This window comes from Trichosurus vulpecula, chromosome 4, assembly GCF_011100635.1.
Source record: "Trichosurus vulpecula isolate mTriVul1 chromosome 4, mTriVul1.pri, whole genome shotgun sequence".
In the NCBI taxonomy this organism is placed as follows: Eukaryota; Metazoa; Chordata; class Mammalia; order Diprotodontia; family Phalangeridae; genus Trichosurus; species Trichosurus vulpecula.
In genome coordinates, this window is record NC_050576.1 from 232,673,148 (window position 1) to 232,694,908 (window position 21,761).

A 21,761-nucleotide genomic window follows, 5' to 3' on the forward strand; every position below is an offset into this window, starting at 1 on the left:
GCCCACACACCGCATGCCCAACACCACACAGCTAAATTTCAAAGGTGCAGTTTGAACCCAGGTCCTCATAACTGTAAGACTGATACACTTTCCACTCTACAGCTTTGCCTCCCAGGAGGTGAAGATAGAGAATGAAGCTGAGTGTTCACTTTGAGGGATTGGCTTGTGTTCAGTGTAAATTAAAATATAGAAAGCTGCCCCCTCACGCCACTCCCACTATCAAGCAAAGTCTTCCAAGCCATGAAATCAAGGCTGTGTTCCTGCATCTTTTTTTTTCCCTTGGTGCTTTAGCTTCTAGAGAATTTTAGCCAACTTTTTCGATAAGGATGTTGACCTTAGCCATACCATCAGTGCCAAATTGTTGTTATACATTGCATTTATTTTTTCTTTGACAAATATTCATTTAATATCGAACAAGTATCTCTAACAATATTTAACTAATATTTATTTGGACTTTTACACTGAATAGCATAGGGTAGTGGAACACATGTTGGACTGATACTTTGTGATTGATTAAAAAGACTACATTGATGCTTTTTGAGAGAGAGAGAGAGAGAGAAAGAGAGAGAGAGAGAGAGAGAATTCCAGTGACTTTCCCTCTATAAGGAACTCTCCCTTGTAACAAATAAGTACAACAAATTGATACGCTGTCCACATCTGGCAATGTATGCCTCGTTATACCCACATATGCCACTACCTTTCTGAAAAGAGGCAGGAGACACACTTCACTATCAGACATGACTAGTCTCTGTATTGATCAGAATTCTACGTTGTATTTCTTTGAAAGTCCACTTCAGTGACCCACTCTTCAGACCTTAAGGACCTTAGGCTTGGTTTTCACAGGAAATCTGGTGACTTGTTCCACTACTTTTACATGGAATGGGAAATAGCCTCACCAGGAGGGACATTGATGAAGTTGGATAAATTTGGCATTTATAATAGATTGCAGAATTTTGGAGATTTTTTTTAATTTCAAGAGATAGCTAATTCTGTTTTGTCAAGATGACCCTGGGTGCTCAGGCCTATATTCTTGAAATGCATACATACAAAGTTGAAAAAGTTATTAATAAAATTAAAATTGTTCTTATTTACCTCTCCAAGCTTTTAGTTGCTTTTTAAGGCCTTGGGGCTACCCTAGAAAGCACTAATAATAAATCTGTGAAGTCAGCATTATAATTGTATGTGCAACAATAATTATTTAGCTAAATGTCTAATACACAGAAAGAGCAGTATTACAATTCCCCTTGCACTCCGGATATGTGCCAAAAGGAAAAAGAGGAATTCTATGAAATCCGGAGAGAAGCACCCTGCTCTAGTGGGCAGACTCCAGACTTAGAGTCAGGAAGGCCTGGACTCAAATCCTGCCAATGCCACCTACTGGCTCAGGGACTGTGGGTGCCCCAGCAGCTCCGTAATGATATAGATGATGGAGGAGTCGCTGATTGGTACTGCTGGAAGGACATTAGATATCTGGAGTGGCCCACATTGATGAAATCCTAGGTTTGGACCCCCTCTCCGTTTCTCACTTAGATTCAGCAGGCCTGGTTCTGAATCCCAGTCCTTCCCCTTGTGGCCTGTCTGAACTTGCACAAGTGGTTTCACTTCTTTGGGATTCAGCCACCTCACCTGTAAAAAGGAATAGTTTTAGGTCATATGATCTCCAAGGTCCACGTGTAGTTCTAAATCTCAGATCTGTGAGATTGTAAGAAAGCAGAGCTGGGAGCTGGTCGATGCAGAAGTGCTGAATTCGCTGTGTGGAAACCAGAATGCTCCGGGTCCCTCCTTAGCCCTGGCTGTCTGTGTACCTTGGTCAGACGACTTGACCTTTCTGGTACTCAGGTTCTTCCTCGGTAAAATAAGGACTGGATGACGCTGAAGGTTCCTTCTAACATGATCGTTCTGTGATCTGTGACCCTGACTCTGTAACGTGATGTGGTGACCCTCCCCTGAATTCAAAATTGTTGCAATGCCCGATGACGTGGCATGGAAATACCTGTTCCCCAGCCAGGATTCCTTCTGTTTCTTGATGACCATTTGCCTCTGCCTCTATTTTGAAGGTTTTTTGTGTCTTGGTGGGATTCCTCAGGGGAAAGGAAGGATGTTGTAAATACCTGTAAATCATCTCCAGTCCAATTGTACAATCCTTTTCCTGCCCAGTCTTTTTTTCCCTTAAAAAGGATGAGCATGTGTACAAAGCAAATCCAGTAGCCTTGATTATAATCATCATGATAGCTAGCAGTTATAGAGTGCTTTGAGATTGGCAAAGCACTTTAAATACATTACCTCATTTGAGCCTCTCAAAAGCCCTGAGATGTAGGTGGTGGTAGTAGTACCAGTAGTAGTAGGAGTAGTAGCAGCAGCAGCAGTAGTAGTAGTAGCAGTACTAGTAGTAGTATTGCCATTTTATAGATGAAGACACAGGCTGAGCAGCTAGGTGACTTGCCTAGGATCACCCAGCTAGTAAGTGACTGAGTCAGGATTTGAACTCAGGTTTTCCTGGCTCCTGGTTCAGTTCTACTCACTCTGCCACCTAGCTGCTTCAAATTGCAAATCAGTTGTGTTACATAAAGTGCTATGAAATGCTAATTATTAATCTTTTCCTACATTCCAAACCTTGCAAAATCAGGATGGGTTCTGAAGGGGGCGGGGTGGGAAAGCATGTCAGATTTTCAGCAGGGTGGCAGGAGTGCCTGGCATGCTGTGGGCACTTAATGAATGCCTGTTGATTGAGCGATTAGAGGGGAGAATGTTGGGGCAGGGGAAAGGGGTCAAGAAAGATGGTGGCATGGGAATGGAACTGGCTTTGGAGTCAGAAGACCAGGTTAAATTCTGGCTTCACCTTTTGTGTCTGTGTGACCTTAACTAATCCAAGTGTCAATTTCCTCTGCTCCAAAATGGGGGCATTGGACTAGATGACCTCTGATCCCTTTCTGATTGGATTGAAGGGAATCGTTTCCTTATTTAACTTTGTTTAGACTAGACATGTAGAGAGAAATCCTCATAGTCTCATCAATCAATTAACAAGCCATGTATCAAGCACCTACTATGTGCCAGGTACTGTTGCAAGTGCTGGGGATACAGAGAAAGGCAAAAAAAAATAGTCCCTGCCTTCAAGGAGTTTGCATTCCAATGGGGAAGCGTACATGTAAATTACCAGGTACGTACAAAATATGTTTGGTGTAGATGGAATGCAATCTGAGAGGGGAAGGTGCTAGCACATTGGTGGACTGGGAAAGGCCTTCTGCAGAATTGCCTCGTCCCCTCTCCTGCCAAAGACTGGGTCAAGATGATGACAGTGATTCCAGAGAAATGATGAAATGAAATGAAAAATTAAAACTGATTGCAGAGGGGGGCCAGCCCAGGGCACCAAGCCAAAGTACCTCCTGTTTCACTTTACCTCCCACAAACATTTCTGCCGCCTTTGTTATGAGTCAGCCATGTGGGCATAATTCCCTTCTAGTGTTACAGATCTAAGAAACTTAGCAGTCAAGTCAGGCATGGTGCACTTATCAGTACCTTTGGTTCTGTTCCCAAAATTTTAGGCACAGAAAAATGAGAGAGAATCCATCAGGCAGAAGTTGGCGCTTGGGAGTTTCTTTGATGATGGCCCAGGAATTTATACCAGCTGCAGCAAAAGTGGGAAACCAAGCCTTTCTTCCCGGTGAGTCAACTCCTCCTTGGAATCATTGTCTCTGATACTCGCTTGCACACGTTCACCTGCCTAATCATTTTTTACATCTGCCTAAAGTCGGACAGAATGTGTCTTAAATGAAAGCGGACCCTGAAAAAGCTTTGAGTGATGGTATCCTTAAAGTGGCCATCTAAATTCAAGGTGCTTTGTTATTGGGTTGGGTTTTTTTATTTTTTTATTTTTATTTTCCAGTGGCCGAGTTGTCTGAGGTCAGCTTTCTCTCTTTCACTTTTCTAGACCCATTTCAGTTATGACTTAGCATTTGCCAGGATGGAATTGAGCCACCCTGAGGCAGCCACAAAAGCAGCCAAAGCAAGGTGGCAACCCACCAACATTTCCATTAAGCCCTCCCGAAGCTGCCAGCATCGTCCATGCGATGCTGTGGATGTCAGGGAATGGAGGTGACTCTAAGAACTCCAGTGTCCGTGCTCACAGTTACATTGAGACTCTCATTCTCATTTCTCCCTGGGCTCATTTTCTTGAAGGATCACATTTGAATTTGTTAGGTTCTAAGGGCCTTGGGGAGCAGTCAGTGCACAGAGGGCAGAAGCAGCTGGGGTGCGGGCACTCATATCACCTGTACTCCTTCAGTGAAGTGAAAACAGATGAGCTCAGCAACTAATTCACCAGAGTAAATAATGAAAGTGAGCAGCTCCCTTATGGTGTGGCTCCCCACCCCCCTTTCCAGCTGTTTCCTGGTATCCCTGGCATCCCACAGGGTCCTTGTGCCCTGGGGTCTCTCTCCCCACCTACACTCCTCAGCTGAATTTGTAAAGCCATTTCAGTTAGGAGTCTGTATTTGTCAAGGTAGAATTGAGTCACCCGTGGTTCAAGTATTGATTGGATGAGGCCCCCTGAATACCTTTTTTTTAAGTGGAAATCAGGGTTAAGTGATCTGCCCAGGGTCACACAACTAGTAAGTATCTGAGGTCAATTTGAACTCAGGTCCTCCTGACTCCAGGGCCAGTGCTCTATCAACTGTGCCACCTAGATGCCCTGTCTTTTTCTTTTCTTCTCCGCCACATAGTTAGATGTACTTGGAATCAGGAAGACCTGAGTTCAGATCCTGCCTCAAATTCTTTCTAATTGTGTGACTCTAGGAAAGTCATCTAACCTCTCAGGCTCAGTTTCTTCAGCTGTAAAATAGGAATGATAATAGCCACCCCCTCACAGGGGTGAGATGAGGATTGAATGATATAACATATGTAAATGACTCTATAAATGCTAGTCATTATTGTTAATATTATTATTTTGTGAAGCTTGCCCTTGGTACCAGCTGTTAGGGCTTTGGCTGGCTGTGTTTTGCGTGGCTACCCAATCTTTTGTTCTTACCTCTGGGTTTTTTTTAAAGACCATTACTTTAAGACAGCTCTTTAAATGTACTCTGAAGGGTGGCATTTCTTCCAAATGATGGTCCCTATTTTAAACAAAGATCCTAGGAGCACAAATCAAGAGCTGGAAAGGAACTCCAAGGTGGACTGGTCCAATATCCTCCTTTTACAGATGAGGAGCAAACGTGACTGTCCAAAGACACACAAATAGGAAGGGTCAAAGGTGAGAGCCAAACCTGAGGCCTCTGACTCCTATTGCAGTGCTTTAAGGTGATGGCAATGCTGAGGAGATGCTACTTTCACCTTGCATTTCTAGATCCCTCTCCAAGTTAGAAACTCTCCCTTTTTCCTTCAAGGTCTTCATAAAGAAGAATAACATGTTCTTCATGAACAGAAGCCATTAGGAGCTCATCCTGTCATTTGGGGGCCAGATTGTAGCAGGATACTATAATGAAAAACTCTCTGGAGTCCACAGACCTGCATCATCCTCTTATAACTGTTGTAACCTTAGGCTTTATCTCCTTATCTTTCTGGGCCTCAGTTTCCTCATTTGTACAATGAGGAGATGGGTCTTTCCTAATTCTTTGGTTTCACAGCTCTGTGAGAGCCACGATGGAACACTGATCAGTGTGGGCACTCCTTCCACCAGAGTGGATCTTATCTCCCCCTCCCCTTCTTCTCTCTGTCCTTCTATATCCCCCACAGACCACTCTTGTAAAGATTGTATGGAGATGAGAAAGCAGGTATATGGACTAGCAGTTGCTGATGTCTTCTAATTCATCTCTTTTTCCCAATAATACCATTCATGATCTGTTCCATTCTTTTGGAATCTTTACCTCTTTGTAATATGTTAAAAATCAACCTCTGGAGGCCTTAAAAATGGTCAACTCTAAAACAAATTCCTTGTGTGTATTCAGTCAATCCAGCTGCTCTTCCAGACATTGGCTCCATGGACCATGCTGAAAGCAGAAGTGTTAGAGTTCAAACACAATTGCTTTATGACCATCATGGATGATGAGGCTAGATCATTATAAGATTCTGACAAATCAGTGTTGTTTCAGAATCTCTCATCGTATAGTCATAGATTTTGAGCCGAGGGAAACCTTCAGGGTCATTTAATCCAACCCCTTCATTTTTCTTTTTTTTTTTTTCGGTATTTTTGGGTCTCCTTTAGCAAGTCATTGACTTGTTTTTCATGGTTTTCTCGTATCATTCTCGTTTCTCATCCCAATTTTTCCTCTACTTCTCTAACTTGCTTTTCCAAATCTTTTTTGAGCTCTTCTATGGCCTGAGACCAGTTCGTGTTTTTCTTGGAGGCTTTTGAGATAGCCTCTTTGACTTTGTTGACTTCTTTAGGCTATATATTTTGGTCTTCTTTGTCACCAAAGAAAGATTCCAAAGTCTGAGTCTGAATCTGAGAGCATTTTCGCTGCCTGGCCATGTTCCCAGCCAACTTATTTGACCCTTGAGTCTTTTGTCAGGGTATGACCACTTGTAGAGTAAAGAGTACTTTGTTCCAAACTTGAGGGGATGTGTTGTTGTTTTCAGAGCTGTTTCTATACAGCCAGCTCTGCCACAGCAGCGCTCTTCCTGCCCCAAGAACCGCCAGCCAGGACCTGACTGGGATCTTAAGCAGGCTCTGCACTCCTGCTCTGATCTGCCACTTAATTCCTCCCGCCAGGTGGGCCTGGGGCTGGAAGCAACTGCAGCTGTAATTCTGTAGCTGCACCCCCCCCCACTGCCCCTGGGGCAGTGCCAAACTTTGAACTCCTTCCACTCTGTCCCCCGCAGCTTTTCCCACTAACCTTCTCTGTTGTCTTTGGTGTTTGTGGGTTGAGAAGTCTGGTAACTGCCACAGGTCACTGATTCAGGGTGCTAGGGCCTGTTCCTCCTGGCTCCTGATCTGGTTGGTCCTGCCGTCACCCACGCTGGGCTCCGCTCTCCTCCACCCCCAGCTCCATGCACGATAGACCTCATCCGGTGACCATCCAGGCTGTCCTGGGCTGGATTCCTGCTTCCCTCTGCTATTTTATGGGTTCTGCAGTTCTAGAATTTGTTCAGAGCCATTTTTTATAGGTTTTTGGAGGGACCTAGCGGGGAACTTACGGCAAGTCCCTGCTTTCCAGCTGCCATCTTGGCTCCGCCCCCCAGAAGTCTCCCCCTTCATTTTCCAGTTGAAAGCTAAAGAGGGCCAGGTACTTGTCCAAAGCCATACAATGGCAATGTGAGTCTTGAACCCAGGTCATCTGACTCCAAACCCAATGTTCTTTCCTTCACACCTGCTTTCACAACATGTTTTGAGAGAAACCAGCCTCTCTGGATCTCATTCTAGATAAAATGTCCCATATTCTGGGTTATTTATCTCCCTTCAAATTATTTCTACCCTCTAGAAGCAGGGTTTAGTTACACTCCAAACCAAACATGTCATGGCCCTCTTAGACAATCCAACAACCTTTAAAGCTATATATCATTAGCTCGGCATTGGTTCTTTGTGTTGAAGCTATGATACATCTGTAAAGAATGGAAAAAGCTCTTGTGTTCCAGGGGCATTAGGAACTAGGCAGAATCGCATTCAAAGAATAGAAATTACGGTTAATAACCCCCAATGCAAATCCCTGGACTTCTATTCCGTACTTATGGGTAATTCTTCTACCTTATGGGTGTAAGTTAAGCATTTTAAGGAATATCAACATTTGTAGTTCACTTTCAAGCAAAACCTGGGAAATACGTTAATGTCATACATGACTGAATATCTCCCCAAGGCCTGAAAAAGCCCAGTAGAATCCTGAAGCTTTGTATGAGTCAAAACCACTTATAAAGACAGAGAGAGACAGAGACAGAGACAAGAGACAAGAGACAAGGAGACAGACAAAGAGAGAGAGACAGAGAAAGGTGGGGAGAGAGAGATAGAGAGAGAGAGAGAGAGAGAGAGAGAGAGACAGAGAAAGAGAGAGAGATGGGAGAGGGGGGAGAGGGGGAGAGGGAGAGAGGGAGAGGGAGAGAGAGAGAGAGATATATAGAGAGAGACAGACAGACAAAGACATAGAGAAAGAGGGAAAGAGACAGAGACAGAGAGACGGAAGAGAGGAGAGAGGGGGAGAGGGAGAGAGGGAGAGGGAGAGAGAGAGAGAGATAGAGAGAGAGAGAGAGAGAGATAACAATGAGGCAGAGAAATTAAAGGTCAATAAATTTATGACTTACATGGGCCTCCCTGGGACACGCTTTCTTCATTTGTAAAATGAGTGGCTTGGATTAGCTTTTTGGCCTAAGGACCCTTTTACTCCCTTAAAAATTATCGAGCCCCAGCCCCCAAAAGAACTTTTGTATATGTGTGTTATATGTACCATATTAAAAAGTCTTGCTATTATTATGAAAGTTATTTTGTTCTAGTAGCCCCCAAAAGGGCCTGGGGGGGCCCAGACCATACTTTGAGAAGCTTGGATTAAAGGAATCTCAAAGGTCCCTTCTAATGCCAAGATTTGATCATTCTTCTGATGAAATGTGCCCGTTACAATCAAGAATAGGTACATTCTCCTGGATCATAGCTTGAACGAGATGGCTGACACCACAGGAAGGTGTCTCATTTAACTTTCCAAGACCAAGGTTCATTTTAACTTTTTTGCTAAAACATTATTATTAATGGCGTTTGTTTTGATGTCCCCTTCATTTCCCAACATGTCCCTCTTCCCCTCCAGAGAGCTTTATCTTATAACAAAGAAAAAAGGATCTCAGTGAAAGTAAGCAATCCAGTCATCCAATCCACCAGAATACTCCCCATCCATGGCCCCCACCTCTACAAAAAGAAAGAGGCATACATTCCCTTATCTCTTCTGTAGATCCGAGTTTGGGCATGATAATTATACAATATTCCATTTTGATTTCTGTTGCTATTCTTCCCATTTCTGTCGTTGGCATCCTGCTGTATATTTTCCCCTCGTGTTGATTACTTCACTCTAGTATTTCTATAAATTGCATTGACTGTTGTCATTAAATTTGGACGTACTCTGTAAGAATCCTATCCATTCAGCATCAGGGGCTTAGAGAGCGGTTGTTTCTGTTGCTTCTCTCATCTCGGGGTCTGTGATGCCATCTCAGTTGGTTTCCCTGACCACTAGGTTCTCCAGATGTTGTGAGCTCAGGAAGTTATCTTCCTGTCGAGTCTAAAACAAGTTGTATAATATATGTGGAAAAGAAACTTACAATAACCTCCAGAAGGGCCTTGAATGGCCTACCAACGCTTGAGGGATGCCAACTTTCTACATTCCTTGACTCCATGCCCTCCTTGCTTATTCTTCTGAGTGAGGCTCAACCTGAAAAGGGAACAAATACAAACAATGCTTTTTAAAATTCAAAAAGCTGCTCAATGAATGCTTTCAGCCAGGCCTTTAAAAAAATGACTCTGGCTTTGCTGACGCTTTCACCACCTAAAAAAATCGACAGCAAAATTTAAAAAGGAGTGGAGGGGCCCAAAATCAGCAGAGGAGAAACCCCCTAAGTGAGGTGGGTCTCTCCAGATCAGGAAGGCAGGCATGGTGATTGGAGAGGTGGGCCCCACCCCAGGGGGCAAGTCCTGTGTAACCCTCCCTCCGTCATCAAGCCCCTCAGCCTAGTGTTTTCACTAATGATCATTGATAGAAGCAGTTTCTTTCCTGGGAGCCTTGTATAACAAAGAAATCACAATCCACTCCAAAAAAAGAATTATTATGTTTAGTTATATTTTCTTTTTAAGAATTTTGTTTATGGATAATTTAACAGGACTTTTTATACCTCTGTTTATCCTTTTCTTAATCTAAGGGATGGAAACTTTCTTTCAGTACCAAAATAACACAGGGCAGGATGAGTCTTTATAACATAAACACGGAAGTTTTGCTTTATATTCTAGGGCTGTGACATCTGGGGGGAAATTAATGTTGTCAAGAAGCCACTTTAATGAGTAAGATTCTCTCCTGTCTTCTCATATCTCACCCCACCCCTCTTGTTCACTTGTGTGCCTTGGGCCTCCTTTCTCATAAAGTATAAATGTAATTAATGGGGTTGTGCTCCGAGAAGAGGAAATGTTGCGATTCTCCAGGCACTGGGGGTTATTGTCAGGAACAGAGATTCCCCCAGGGGCCCGGGGTGTGTTAGCAGCTGCTTTGGTGGGGATCACAGCTTACATATCACTCCGATTTGAACATCCCTCAAATCCAGATTTCTGTGTCTTTCTTGTCCTTTCCCAGAGCTGGAGTATACAAGCAGAATACTGAATATTTAAAGTCAAATGAAAAAAGATACTTTTCCTCAAACGTCCTTTCAGATTCTTTGGATACAGTATTATTAACAGCAAGTTCATGGGTGGGTGAGTGTCTATCGGTGTGGCATATAGATAAAAACAAACCCAAACCTCATGGCTGTGTTTATCTGTGGTTTACATGGCAAATCAGACCAAAGTGATTTTGGAGAAAGAAAATTATTTGCTTTTTGATATCAGCAGTAACGTATATGTGCTCTCCTATAAGGAAAGGGGCCAGAATGGTTTTGATCAACTCCAAGTGGAGTGTAGAAAAATTAGCTTTGTTTCAAAGCCATGGTATAGCTTAGTCTGGCAGACCATAGAAAGAAAAGAATGCTCTTAGAACAAACACATCTACTATAGGAAGCCTGCATAGAATCTTAGGTGCTTATCATTGCTTTATTTATACAATTAGTTTCCTAGATTAAGGTATAAACTTGAGTTATATCCAAATGATCACATGTTCCGAATTAGCGAGATGTGAATAAATGACTTTACTGGAAATTCAAAATGATTATTAAGCTGTTCCATGCCCAGATGTCCAAGGCATACCCCCTGATGCTCTCAAATATTGCCCTTCTGAAGGATAACTTTTTTTTGGTGGGGGAGAAGATATAAGATATTAAATCTGATCAAAACCAATTGAATTATGAAAAGCAATTTTATTCCTTTTCCAGAGCTGAAAGAGAAGCAAATTGCTATTAGGGAGCATTCCTTTGTCTAATAAATAGCTGCCTTTAAAGCAATGTCACAGGCCCCAGTTTAATTACGTACAATTAATTTTGCACGAGCTCATTTTGACATGCAGTTAGCAGCATCACCAGCTGGACCCTCACTTGTGATTTTTTTCTTTTCGGTCACCCAGGAGGACTAAATTGCCTGCATTCATTATAAGGGAGTGGGAAGTAGAGAGGGAAGGGCCAAAGGGCTGCTTTTTATATTTTTAATGGCTACACTGGACAGGAGAATGTTAATTAAAGTATCTTCTAAGAAGTATTCATCCTTAAAGATGAAGATGCATCATCAGTGGGTGGCCCTGGGGATTTTCTTCCCAAGATCCTAATTCCCACTGCATGCTAGTGGCTTATAAGGTTAGGTGTGTACCCAACCGATGGAAAGAAAACCAACATCTTTCACATCTGCCTTCCATCCATCCACCAGTATCAGGGGGAAAACCAACAATGGTAGCCAACATTTATTTAGCCTTTAATGTTTGCAAAAGAGAGAGAAAGTCAAGGTAATGGAAGAGAACTAGTCAAGTTAATAAGCATTTATTAAGCACTTACCATGTGCCCAGCACTGGGCTAAGAGCTGAGGACGCAAAGGTGAAAGATGATCCTTGCCCTCAGGGACCTCACAGTCTAACAGAGGCAGCATGCATACAAAATAAAGACAACATAAATTGGGAACCATGACAGAAGGACGGCCCTGGAATTGAGGGGATCGGGAAAGATTTCTTGCAGAAGGTGGGATTTTATCTGGGAATTGAAGGAAGCCAAGTTAGGGTTGGATCCAGCCATGATCAAATCCCACCACTGCCATATAACTAACTGCCAACTTCTCAGTGCCCCCCAGGCACCTCTCTAAGACTATAAATTGCTGTGCAGTCACTAGTCTGCATTGGTGGAGGGAGTTTCCCCACTGGGAGCACTCTCTAGGTCTGAGCCAGAAAATGAAAAATGGCTTGTCACAAGATTAGAATATTTACACACTTGATCTCATTTGATGTAACCAAAAAGGGGAGGGGAACGCATGCCTCGGAGTTGGGTTCAGTGACCTCAAAGGTCCTTTCCAGCTCTGAATCTGAGGATCACCCTGTGATCCTCACAACAACCCTATAATGTAGGGGATTTTGTCATCTCCATTTTCCAGTGGGACAGGAGAGACCCAGAACTTGTAAGTATGAGAGGCATGATCCAGACTGAAGACTCTCACCCTTGTTCTACACTTCCTCTAAAACCCAGGAGTTCTTACCCTTTTGTGTGTCCCGGACCCCTTTGGCAATCTGGCAAAGCTTATGGACCCCTTCTCAGAAGAATGTTTTTAAATCAAATACATCAATTAACAGAGGAAACCAATTATATTAAGTAATCACAATACTCAAAAGTTCCTGGCCCTCAGGTTAACAGCCCCAGCTCTAAACAAATGATGATCCAGTATCTCAGTCTCACTTTTCTGTTTAGTTGAAAGGTAGGCAACTCCACAGATGTTAAAAATTCCAGAACATATTCAGATGGAGGAAGGGATCCACCACAATTGCCTCATGAAACAACCCAGTAAAAGCCCACAGAGCCCCAAAAGGACAAATGCTCGCAAATTAGTTTAATGACATAAAAATGTACTTTGGGTGGGGAGGGGAGGGGTGGGGAGGGGGGAAGTCTCCAAATGGCTGCCCCCTAGATCAACCAAGCCAAGCAAAGAACACTCATTTATTAAGCACTGTCCTGGTCACTGGGGACACAAGTAGAAAAGCAAAATAGCCCCTGCCCTCAAGAAACTTATAGTCTAAAAGGAGAAACAACATGCACATATATAGTCATAAGAAACACAAAGCAAATCAAAGTAACATGGTGGGGGGTGAGGAAGTCTAGCAGCTGGATGGACAAGGAAAGGTCTCATGTAAAAGGTGGCATTTGATTTGAGTCATGAAAGAAACCAGTGATTACAAAAGGCAAGAAGGGAGAGTATATCGCCATGGGCAATGGCCAGTGAAAAAGTATGGAGATGAGAGATTGAGTGCAGAGAAGGAGGTATGGTAAGAAAGTCAGTCCAGCTAGAAAAAGCTGTGTGTCAGGTTGGGGCCAGGTTGAGAAGGGCTTGAAATGCCCCATCCACAAGAATTTATTTGTGATCTTTGAGGAAGTAGGGAGCTGCTGGAGTTCATTGAGTAGAGGTCATACCTGTCGTTTGGCAGCCATGTGAAGGATGGACTGGAGTAGGGAGTGACTTGAGGCACAGAAACCAATTGGGAAGCTATTGGAATAAGTCTGGGGAGAGGGAATGAGGCTGCACAAGTGGAGAGAAGGGGAGGTACACAAGAGACATTGCAACAGTGGGAACAGCAAGATTTGGCAACTGATGGGATGCGTGGGCTGAGTTGAAGATTGGGCAACTGGAGGTGCCCAAAGGATAGTGCTGCCCTCCACCATTTAGAGGAACGATGATAATGAGTTCTGTTCTGGGCGTGTTGGAATCAGAGATGCCTTAGAGAATTCCAGTGTGAGATGTTCAGTAGGCAGTTTGTGATGGGATGCTCAGGAGAAAGACTAGGGTATATAGATCTAGGGGTCATCTGCATAGAAATGATCCTTAAACCCATGGGAGTTAATGGAATCACCAAGTGAGAGAGTGTAGAAAGAAGAAAGAGGAGCCAGGACAGACCCTTGGTTCATCCACTGATATGGAATGTGATGTGGATGATAAATGGACAGAGGTGGGTCAGACAGCTAGGAGGAGAATCAAGAGAGAGAGCAGAGAGAATCCCAGAGAATATGGTGGTCAGAAGTGTCCCTTACTGCAAAAGTCAAGAAATACGAATATCAAGAAAAGACAGTTAGCTCTGACCAATGAGAGATCATTGGGAACTTTGCAGAGTTAGGTATATGAAAGAATAATTTCAGTCACTAGGTCTCCTACACTGGTCATTAAGGCTTGGACTTGAGATAATTGCATTGAGAGCTAGAACTAGAAGCAACCTCAGAGGCCAAGTCCAACCCCTTTAGGTTACAGAGAAGAGAACTGAGGTCCAGAGAGGACCCATGATTTCTCCTCTGCCCCATGGGGAATATCAGAGGCAGGGCTCCCCAGACCAGTGTCCTGTCCACTGTATAGACCATGCTGCCTCCTCCTGCTGTTTCTCCTGACCACTTGCCCGTTTTCCTTTCCCGTCTCCCCTCCTCATTCCCTTTCTGCTTCCCCCTCCCTTTTTTTAACTTCTAATGACATCCTTATAGTTTTACAAAATGTGTGCCACTTCACTTCTTACTTGTCTCATCTCCTAAGTTAAGAGAAACAGAAATTGTCTAAAGAGGAGCCTATATACAAAAGAGGATGATGCTTCATCCCTGGTACCAGAAAAGAAGCATCATTCAAGGCAGAGAATTACCCAGCATGCTCTCCAACCCCCCCCCACATTAGCATCCTGTGGTTCCAAGTGTAATCATGTGTGAGTGCTTGTTAGTGATGGAAATGGACCCAAGCATAAAACAGCCGAGCAGTCATGGCCCTCCAGAGAACCATAGGGAGGGCGTGCGGGCTGAGGCTCCATAGATGAAAAGCTTTGTCCTTTCCAAACTTTCATAATTATCCTAAAAAGTGGCTTCTGTGGTGGTGTTTGAGCCAAAGCTGGCAGGCACTGAGAACCACAACCAGCTTGTTTTTCGAGCGGTGAGAGAGTTTTATGGCCACTTAACAGTGCTAGCTGGATCCCCAGCATCACTCAGCTTGTGCATGCGTCCAGAATCTGGGCTTTATCCTTACTCCACAGAAGAACAAGAGAAGAGGATATGGCATCATGGGAGTCAAGACCTGGAGCTAGAAGGGCCCCAGGAGATTAAGTGACTTGCCCAAGGTCACACAGTGAGGGGGCATCAGAAGCAGGATTTGAACTCTGACTCCAGAGCCAGTGCCACTGTCTCCTAAGAACCCCCTCTAGGGAAAGGGATGTTTCATTCTACTGCCTCCATGCCCTTCGTTTCTTTGCTTCTGAGCATTTAAGGAGGTTAAGGAGGGGGTCAGGTTTCAAATTTGAACCACAGGACAAAGGGCTGGGGAGGGACATCATCTCCTCATTCCGGGCCCCAAAGTGTCCTTCCTGTGATCAGGATGTGAAGGCCAACTCTAAACAGTATGGTGGAAAGAAAAGTGGATTTAGTCTGACTCTTGTTTGAAATTAAGGCCAGCTCACGCAAAGGCACATAGATGCAGGATGGAGTACAGTGTGTAAGGAACAGCAAGAAGGCGCTTTGGCTGAACTCTAGAGTAATTGTTAGCATACTAATAAAAACAGCTCATGTTCACAGCACTTTAAGGTTTGCAAAGCGCTTTACAAATATTACCTTGTTTTATCTGCGAGGTAGGGACTATTATTATCCCCATTTTACAGATGAGGAAACTAAGGCAGACAGAGGTCCAGCGACTGGCCAAGGGTCACTCAGAGTAAATGCCCGAAGTCACATTTCAACTCGGGGCTTCCTGACTCCAGGTCCAGTGTACCACCAAGCTACCTGGGGGACACCTCCTGGAGGATTGGACTGTGAAGAAAAGGACATGTGTCATAGGTAGAGATAGAAGGAGAGAGGAGACTGGGAAACAGAAACATGCTTCAGTCATTGAGGGATGAATGTAGGAGTGGAAAATCCCAATTAAAAGGCGAATCTAGCAGTCTCTGTAGAATATGATAAATGCCCAAACAGTTAATCAGCATGCATTTATTAAGTGACTGCTGTGTGCCAGGTACTGTGAGAATGGGAAGGAGAACCTGGAGGTGAAGAGAATTAGAAATTCAATGCCCAGGACTTGGGATGGGACTGAATTGTACGTGGGGGTGAGAGAAAGGAAAACCAAAGACATTTCAAGACTAGTTGACTGAGAAAATGGTGGCACCCTCAAGAGAAGTCAGGGAAAGAGGCCTGTGGGAACATATGATGAATGTAGCTTTGCAGGGTTTGAGCTTGAGGTGCTGATGGAATACCCAGTCACAGCTAGCTGCAAGGCAACTAAAAATGAGAAACTAATGATCCAGAGAGGAGACAGAGACGTGAGAGTCTTCTGCCGAGATATGATTTGGGAGCCAATTCATGAAATCCCTAAAGGAGGAAAGCCAAAGAAGGAAGAGGGACCCAAGACAGAATAGGCCCACTTGGATGCTAGTAGAGAGATGCCCACTTAGGGAATACCTGTAGCCAAAGAAACACAAGTGCAATGAGGCAGGGCTCCCTTGCTGTTCTTTGTTTTCCCTTGGTGTCCTTGCTCCCCCCTCACCTACCCTCACTCAGGACCCAAGAGCTAGCCTGCTAGACTTCCAGAACCTACTCCCTCTACAGCTTCATTCTGGATTGTCATAGCTGTCCCAGCAACTCAGGAATCACTCCACAAAGGTCTCTGCTCCTGTGGATGCTGACACAAAAGAGGAAGAAATCTCTTCCCCCTCCCTGCTTTGTCAAACTCTGCTAGCACCTGTCTTGATGGACATCATGGGGGTGGGGTTTGCTTTTTAAAGGCCACCAGGAGTTGTGGCTGATTCTTGGGGCAGCCTCTAATGAGCTACAACTCCTCACAGGCTGGAGGAACTTCCTAAAGAAACAAGGGAACATAAACATTTCCTGCTCAGGTTGTGTGTGGATCATTCTCATCTTATAGGCTCTTTACTTCTGCAAAGAGGTCACCATTTATCTGCAGCAAATGACCCACTCACAAGGTTCAAAATAAGATAAGTAAAAAAGTTTGGCGTGCTGCTGTTAGGATACAATTGGCCTCAGATCATAGACCGTGGTTGCAAATTTAGCTCTTTCTTCATGATTTTCTCCAGGATCATTCCATCACTGACATCATCTACAAGCACCTACTATGTGCCAGGCAAAAAATAGCCCTTGCCCTCAAGGAGCTTATATTCTTTTTTTTCTTTGGAGGAGCTTATTTGGGGGGGCAGGGCGATTGGGGTTAAATGACTTGCCCAAGGTCACACAGCTAGTAAATGTGTCAAGCGTCTGAGGCCGGATTTGAACTCAGGTCCTCCTGACTCCAGGGCTAGTGCTCTACTCACCTAGCTGTCCCCAGGAGTTTATATTCTAAAGGGGGAGATGATGTAAAATTAAACAGAGGAGCTAGCAGACAGGGTGGCTAGGTAGTGCAGTGGATAGAGTGCTGGGCCTGAAGTCAGGAAGATTCATCTTCCTGAGTTCAAATCCGGCCTCAGATACTTACTAGCTGTGTGAGCCTGGGCAAGTCACTTAACCCTGTTTGCCTCAGTTTCCTTATCTGTAAAATGAGTTAGAGTATCTTTGCCAAGAAAACCCCAAATGGAGTCACAGAGAGTCAGACACAACTGAGAAAAAACTGAACAACAAGCTGGCAGACAGGAGTCCCCTAGACCTGGGGGCCAACAGAGACCAGCAAATGGTGAAAGGAGGGGAGAGATTTAAGGAGAGAGGCTGGAGCAGAGACTGGAGTACAACTCAGGTTCCCCACCACTTCGGACTTCCTCCCATCCCCAATGATGAGAGCCGTTCGATTTCCCTAAGCAAGGCATCCGCTTATTCAGCCCCAGTCATAAAGGAAAAAGCACATTTCAAAGCAATGAACATTTTCATAAGCACCTACTTGGGGTCAAGCAGTCGGTAAGATGCTGGGGATGCACAGACCAAGATTTAAACACTCCTGGCTCTCACAGAGCTTCTGTTCTCCTGGGGGAAATACTATAGACACAGATAAGTAAATAGAAAATAGATGCTCAGTAAACATCAAGTAATTTGAAGGAGATAATCGCAGAAGCACTAACAAATGGGGGGGAGGGGAAGGAAGGCTTATGAGGGTCAGGGGCACTGGAGCTGAGCTTTCTAAGAGGTGGCAGTGAGGAAGGAGAGCATTCAAGGCCTGAAGGAGGGGGAGATAGCCTGTGCAAAGATCCTGAGGTGGGAAATTACAGTAGGTTGGCGGGTGGTGCTTCAGAGGAGGAATACTGTTGGTCATCCAGTCTGGAAAGACTAACCAGAGCCAACAATTTTCACATGTGCCTATTATGACCATCTAGCAATACAAGTCAGCACCAAGATTCTGACATCAGGCTTCTCTTGTTTCAGGATAATTGAGGTTTTCTAGAGAGGCGTTGTAGCACCGTGGAGAGCTAGCTTCCGATTCAGAAGACCTGAGTTCAGGTCTTTGCCACGTTCTCAATGGGTGACCCTGGGCAAGTAATTTCCTTCTCTTGACTTTCAGTGCTTCCCGGAGACTCCCTAAGACCAAGAGTTGTGGAGAAGGTGCTGACCTGCATCGCTAGGGGGAGATTCATTTTCTGGAAGATTCCGATATCAGTCAAGTGTCTTTCCCACATATCTAAATCTCTCTATCCTAGCCTGTCATCCATCCAATGTAGATGCTCAATATTGCCCCCTAGGGGCACTGGAAGGATCCCAGGGACAAGAATAGTCTAGGGAATGCAAATTTAAAAAAAAACCGTTGAAGAGTTAAAGAAAGATTTCCAGGGGCCCGTGAAGTAATTTCTTTTTTTGAAAAGGGGCTGGTAAGTTTGGGAACCTCTGAATTCTATCTAGTCAAATGAGACGGTATTTGTAAAGCATTGTCACGGTGTCCGGTACCCAGTGAGGTTAGAGGCAGCTAAGGGCTAGAGTCAGGACTGAAGTCAGGAAGACCTGAGTTCAGACACTAGATGTATGACCCTGAGTAGGTCACCTAAGCTTTGTCTGCCTCAGGTTCCCCATCTGTAAATTGGGGATAATAACAGCACCTACCTTCTGGAGTTGTTACGCAGACCAAATGAGATGATATTTATAAAGCACTAGGCACAGTGCTTGGCACAAAGTAGGTGCTCAATAAAGGCTTTTTCCCCTTCTGTTATGATAGGCATTTAATACTCATTCCCTTTTATCTAATACATATACATATCGGCTATTGTTAATCTTCCATCACATTTTCTTGTACCTTTTTTTCCTCAAATTCATTTTTCTGACTGTGTCTCATTTCTCAACCCAAAGCTGCATTTCTCTATCCGAGCCTGTGGCTCAGCTTGTGTGTATGTAATTCGCATACGGGTACTTTAGTATAGACATAATGACCAGCCCATCTTGCACAAAACTGAATGTTTCCCATATTATGTCTAAGCAACAAGTTTTAAGAAAAAATTGTGTGTGTTTACAGCTGCCCTTAGATAGTGGTAATTCATATTTTATGCTCCATCCCCTCTGAAATTCTCATGAAATAGGAAAAAAGATGTGGCATAAAAATATGGGCGATTATTCATTGTATATGCTGCTTATGAATAATGTATCAAAGATCCATTAAAATAAATGGAAAATAATGTATTTTAATGGCCTGTCCCGGAAAGAGTTGGGAATATTGAGTCAAGAATAACACAGTTGGGCGTATGGCTTTGGAGTCATGGTCTCACAGGCAGATAATGCAAAATGTACTTAGGAAAGCCAAACACATGGAAACTAGCACCTGCGATGGTTTTACAATGAACACTGCACAACTGCCTTCCAAGAAGGAGCAAGTAATTGCAACCTGCCTTCGAAATGATTTGTTATTCTTGGGCCTCCATTAAAGTATGACTCTGATGCCTCTTTTTGGCATAGAGGTAAGCCTGGATTCTCAAAAGCAATGACAGCAGGACCCAAGGTCTTACCAAGCTGGGAAGGCTTTTAGTACAGGAAGGCCAGTCAGGTGCTGTATTTATACCTGCTATCTGAGGACCAGGCCAGCCAAAGCAAACAAGCCTCATGCTTAGAAGGCTGGCCATTGGTGGGTGAATTCTATTTTGGCCATTGTGATTCTTGAAACAATCTCCTAAGGTAGCGTCAGTCTCCATGAAGAATGCTCTGAAAAAAAATTGTTTTAATTTTAAAAAAGAATGCTCTGAAAGAAAGCAAACACCAAAAAGTGCCATGTCTGTTTGCTTGATAATTGATCTTGCTTCCAAAAGTCCATGCCTGTAGGCAGCAGCTTGAGGAAGGCCCTGCTGTTCAGGGACATCCTTAGAGAGGAAGTCACCAAAATGCAAGGCTGTGTGTAGGTGCCCGGGTTGCACTTGCTCGTGGTTAGGTGGAAATGTGTTCCAAGGCTGTCTCTACTAAGAAAACATAGGATGGTGTTTCCTGGGAAAAATGAATGAGTAGTGGATTTGAAATCAGAGCACCTGGGTTCAAATCCTCACTCACAATTAAGACCTGGGTAACCCATCACTTCCACTAACTTCTTTGAGCCTCAGTTTCCTCATCTATAAAATGAGTCGGTTGGACTAGTCAAGCTTTCAGCTTCTGAATCTATGAATCTGTGACCTCATCTTTTAAATGAGGGGGTTGGACAAAATGACCCCTAAGAACTTCCAGCTCTTCATCTAGGATTTTATACTTGCTTTTCTTGGAGGATGGAGGAAGCAGGCTAAGAGAGATGGTCTTTTTGCATGAAAGGGGATTTCCCATTCTTCAGTTTACCTCATTATTAATTTCTTAGTTGATAAGAATGCCCTTCCTTTTTTAAACTTTAGCCATCCCCCCCCCCCAACCAGTCCCTGAAACTTACTCATGACATCCCTGGGAATAATGGCCCCTGTAGAGGGAGGACAAGCCAATGATTCCCAGAGGGCTGCAAACTGACTGAGCACCCTGATCCAAGTGCTGGATTGAAAATCTATCAGCAGTGAAGGTTAACTCAGAAATCTATTCTCTCTGTCTGTCTGTCTGTCTGTCTCTCTCTCTCTCTCTCTCTCTCTCTCTCTCTCTCTCTCTCTCTCTCTCTCCCCCTCTCTCTGCCTCTCTCTGTCTCTTGTCTTTGTCTCTATCTCTGTTCTTGTCTCTCCCTGTCTCTCTTTTGTTCTCTGTCTCTTTCTATCCTTGTCTCTCTCCGTGCCTCTCTTATGTTCTCTCTGTCTCTTTCTGTCCATCTCTCTGTCTCTGCCTGTCTCTTGTCTGTCTCTTTCTCTCTTGTTCTCTCTGTTTTTTCTTTCTCTGTCTCTGTCCTTGTCTATCTCTGTCTCTCTGCCTCTTGTCTCTCTGTCTCTTGTCTGTCTCTGTCTCTCTTGTTCTCTGTCTCTTGTCTTTGTCTCTATCCTTGTCCCTGTCTCTCTCTTGTTTTCTCTGTCTCTGTCTCTCTGCCTCATGTCTCTTGTCTGTCTCTGTCTCCCTCTCCCCTCCTCCCACCTCCTCTCTCTCTTTCCTTGCCCTCTCCCAACCCCTCTTCTCTCCCTTTCTTTTCCTCCCTGTCTTCTTCTCGCTCTAAATCTCTTTCCATTCTCTTACCCCTCTTTGATGACTAGGACACTATCATTAGAATCCAGAAAGCTCCTTCTAGATCCTTGGATTTCTCCAAAAGGCACAATGATCATTTCCCATTTCGTGCTTATGAGCCTTCTCCATGGAGAATATGTCCTGTTTTCAGACCCCTGGACTTCACTGGCAGTGAAATCATGTTTTCTTGTTAACTGCTGGGTGGTGCATAGGTGACAAATGGTTTCTTAGGTAACCAGAAAGCCGACCTATGGGAAGGGTCCCTAGCCAGCAAGTCCTGCTTTAAACAGCACACACCACATTTAGATGCTCCATAGAGCAAATGGTGATTGAGTAACCTAAGTTAGATTCAAAGGGGTGCCAGAGCCAGAGCTGATTGTTAAATTGTCCATACGAGCATTTATGCCTTGAAAATTAGCAAACACTACAAAGCAGGGCTTGATTTATTATTGTGTTGTTTGTCTAGACTTAATAAAATGATGGACAAAATGTTAATAATGCAGATT

General features: G+C 44.0%; 1 protein-coding gene across 2 annotated transcripts in view; it reads left to right on the forward strand.

Annotated features, from left to right (window-relative positions):
• The window catches only part of SCHIP1 (schwannomin interacting protein 1), a 79,060-nt gene that overhangs the window by 32,620 nt on the left and 24,679 nt on the right, over positions 1-21,761 (forward strand). For both annotated transcript variants that reach the window (XM_036755336.1, XM_036755335.1), the window contains exon 2: positions 3,543-3,661. In XM_036755336.1, coding sequence (XP_036611231.1) covers positions 3,543-3,661 — 119 coding nt within the window. The remainder of the gene's footprint in view (positions 1-3,542; positions 3,662-21,761) is intronic.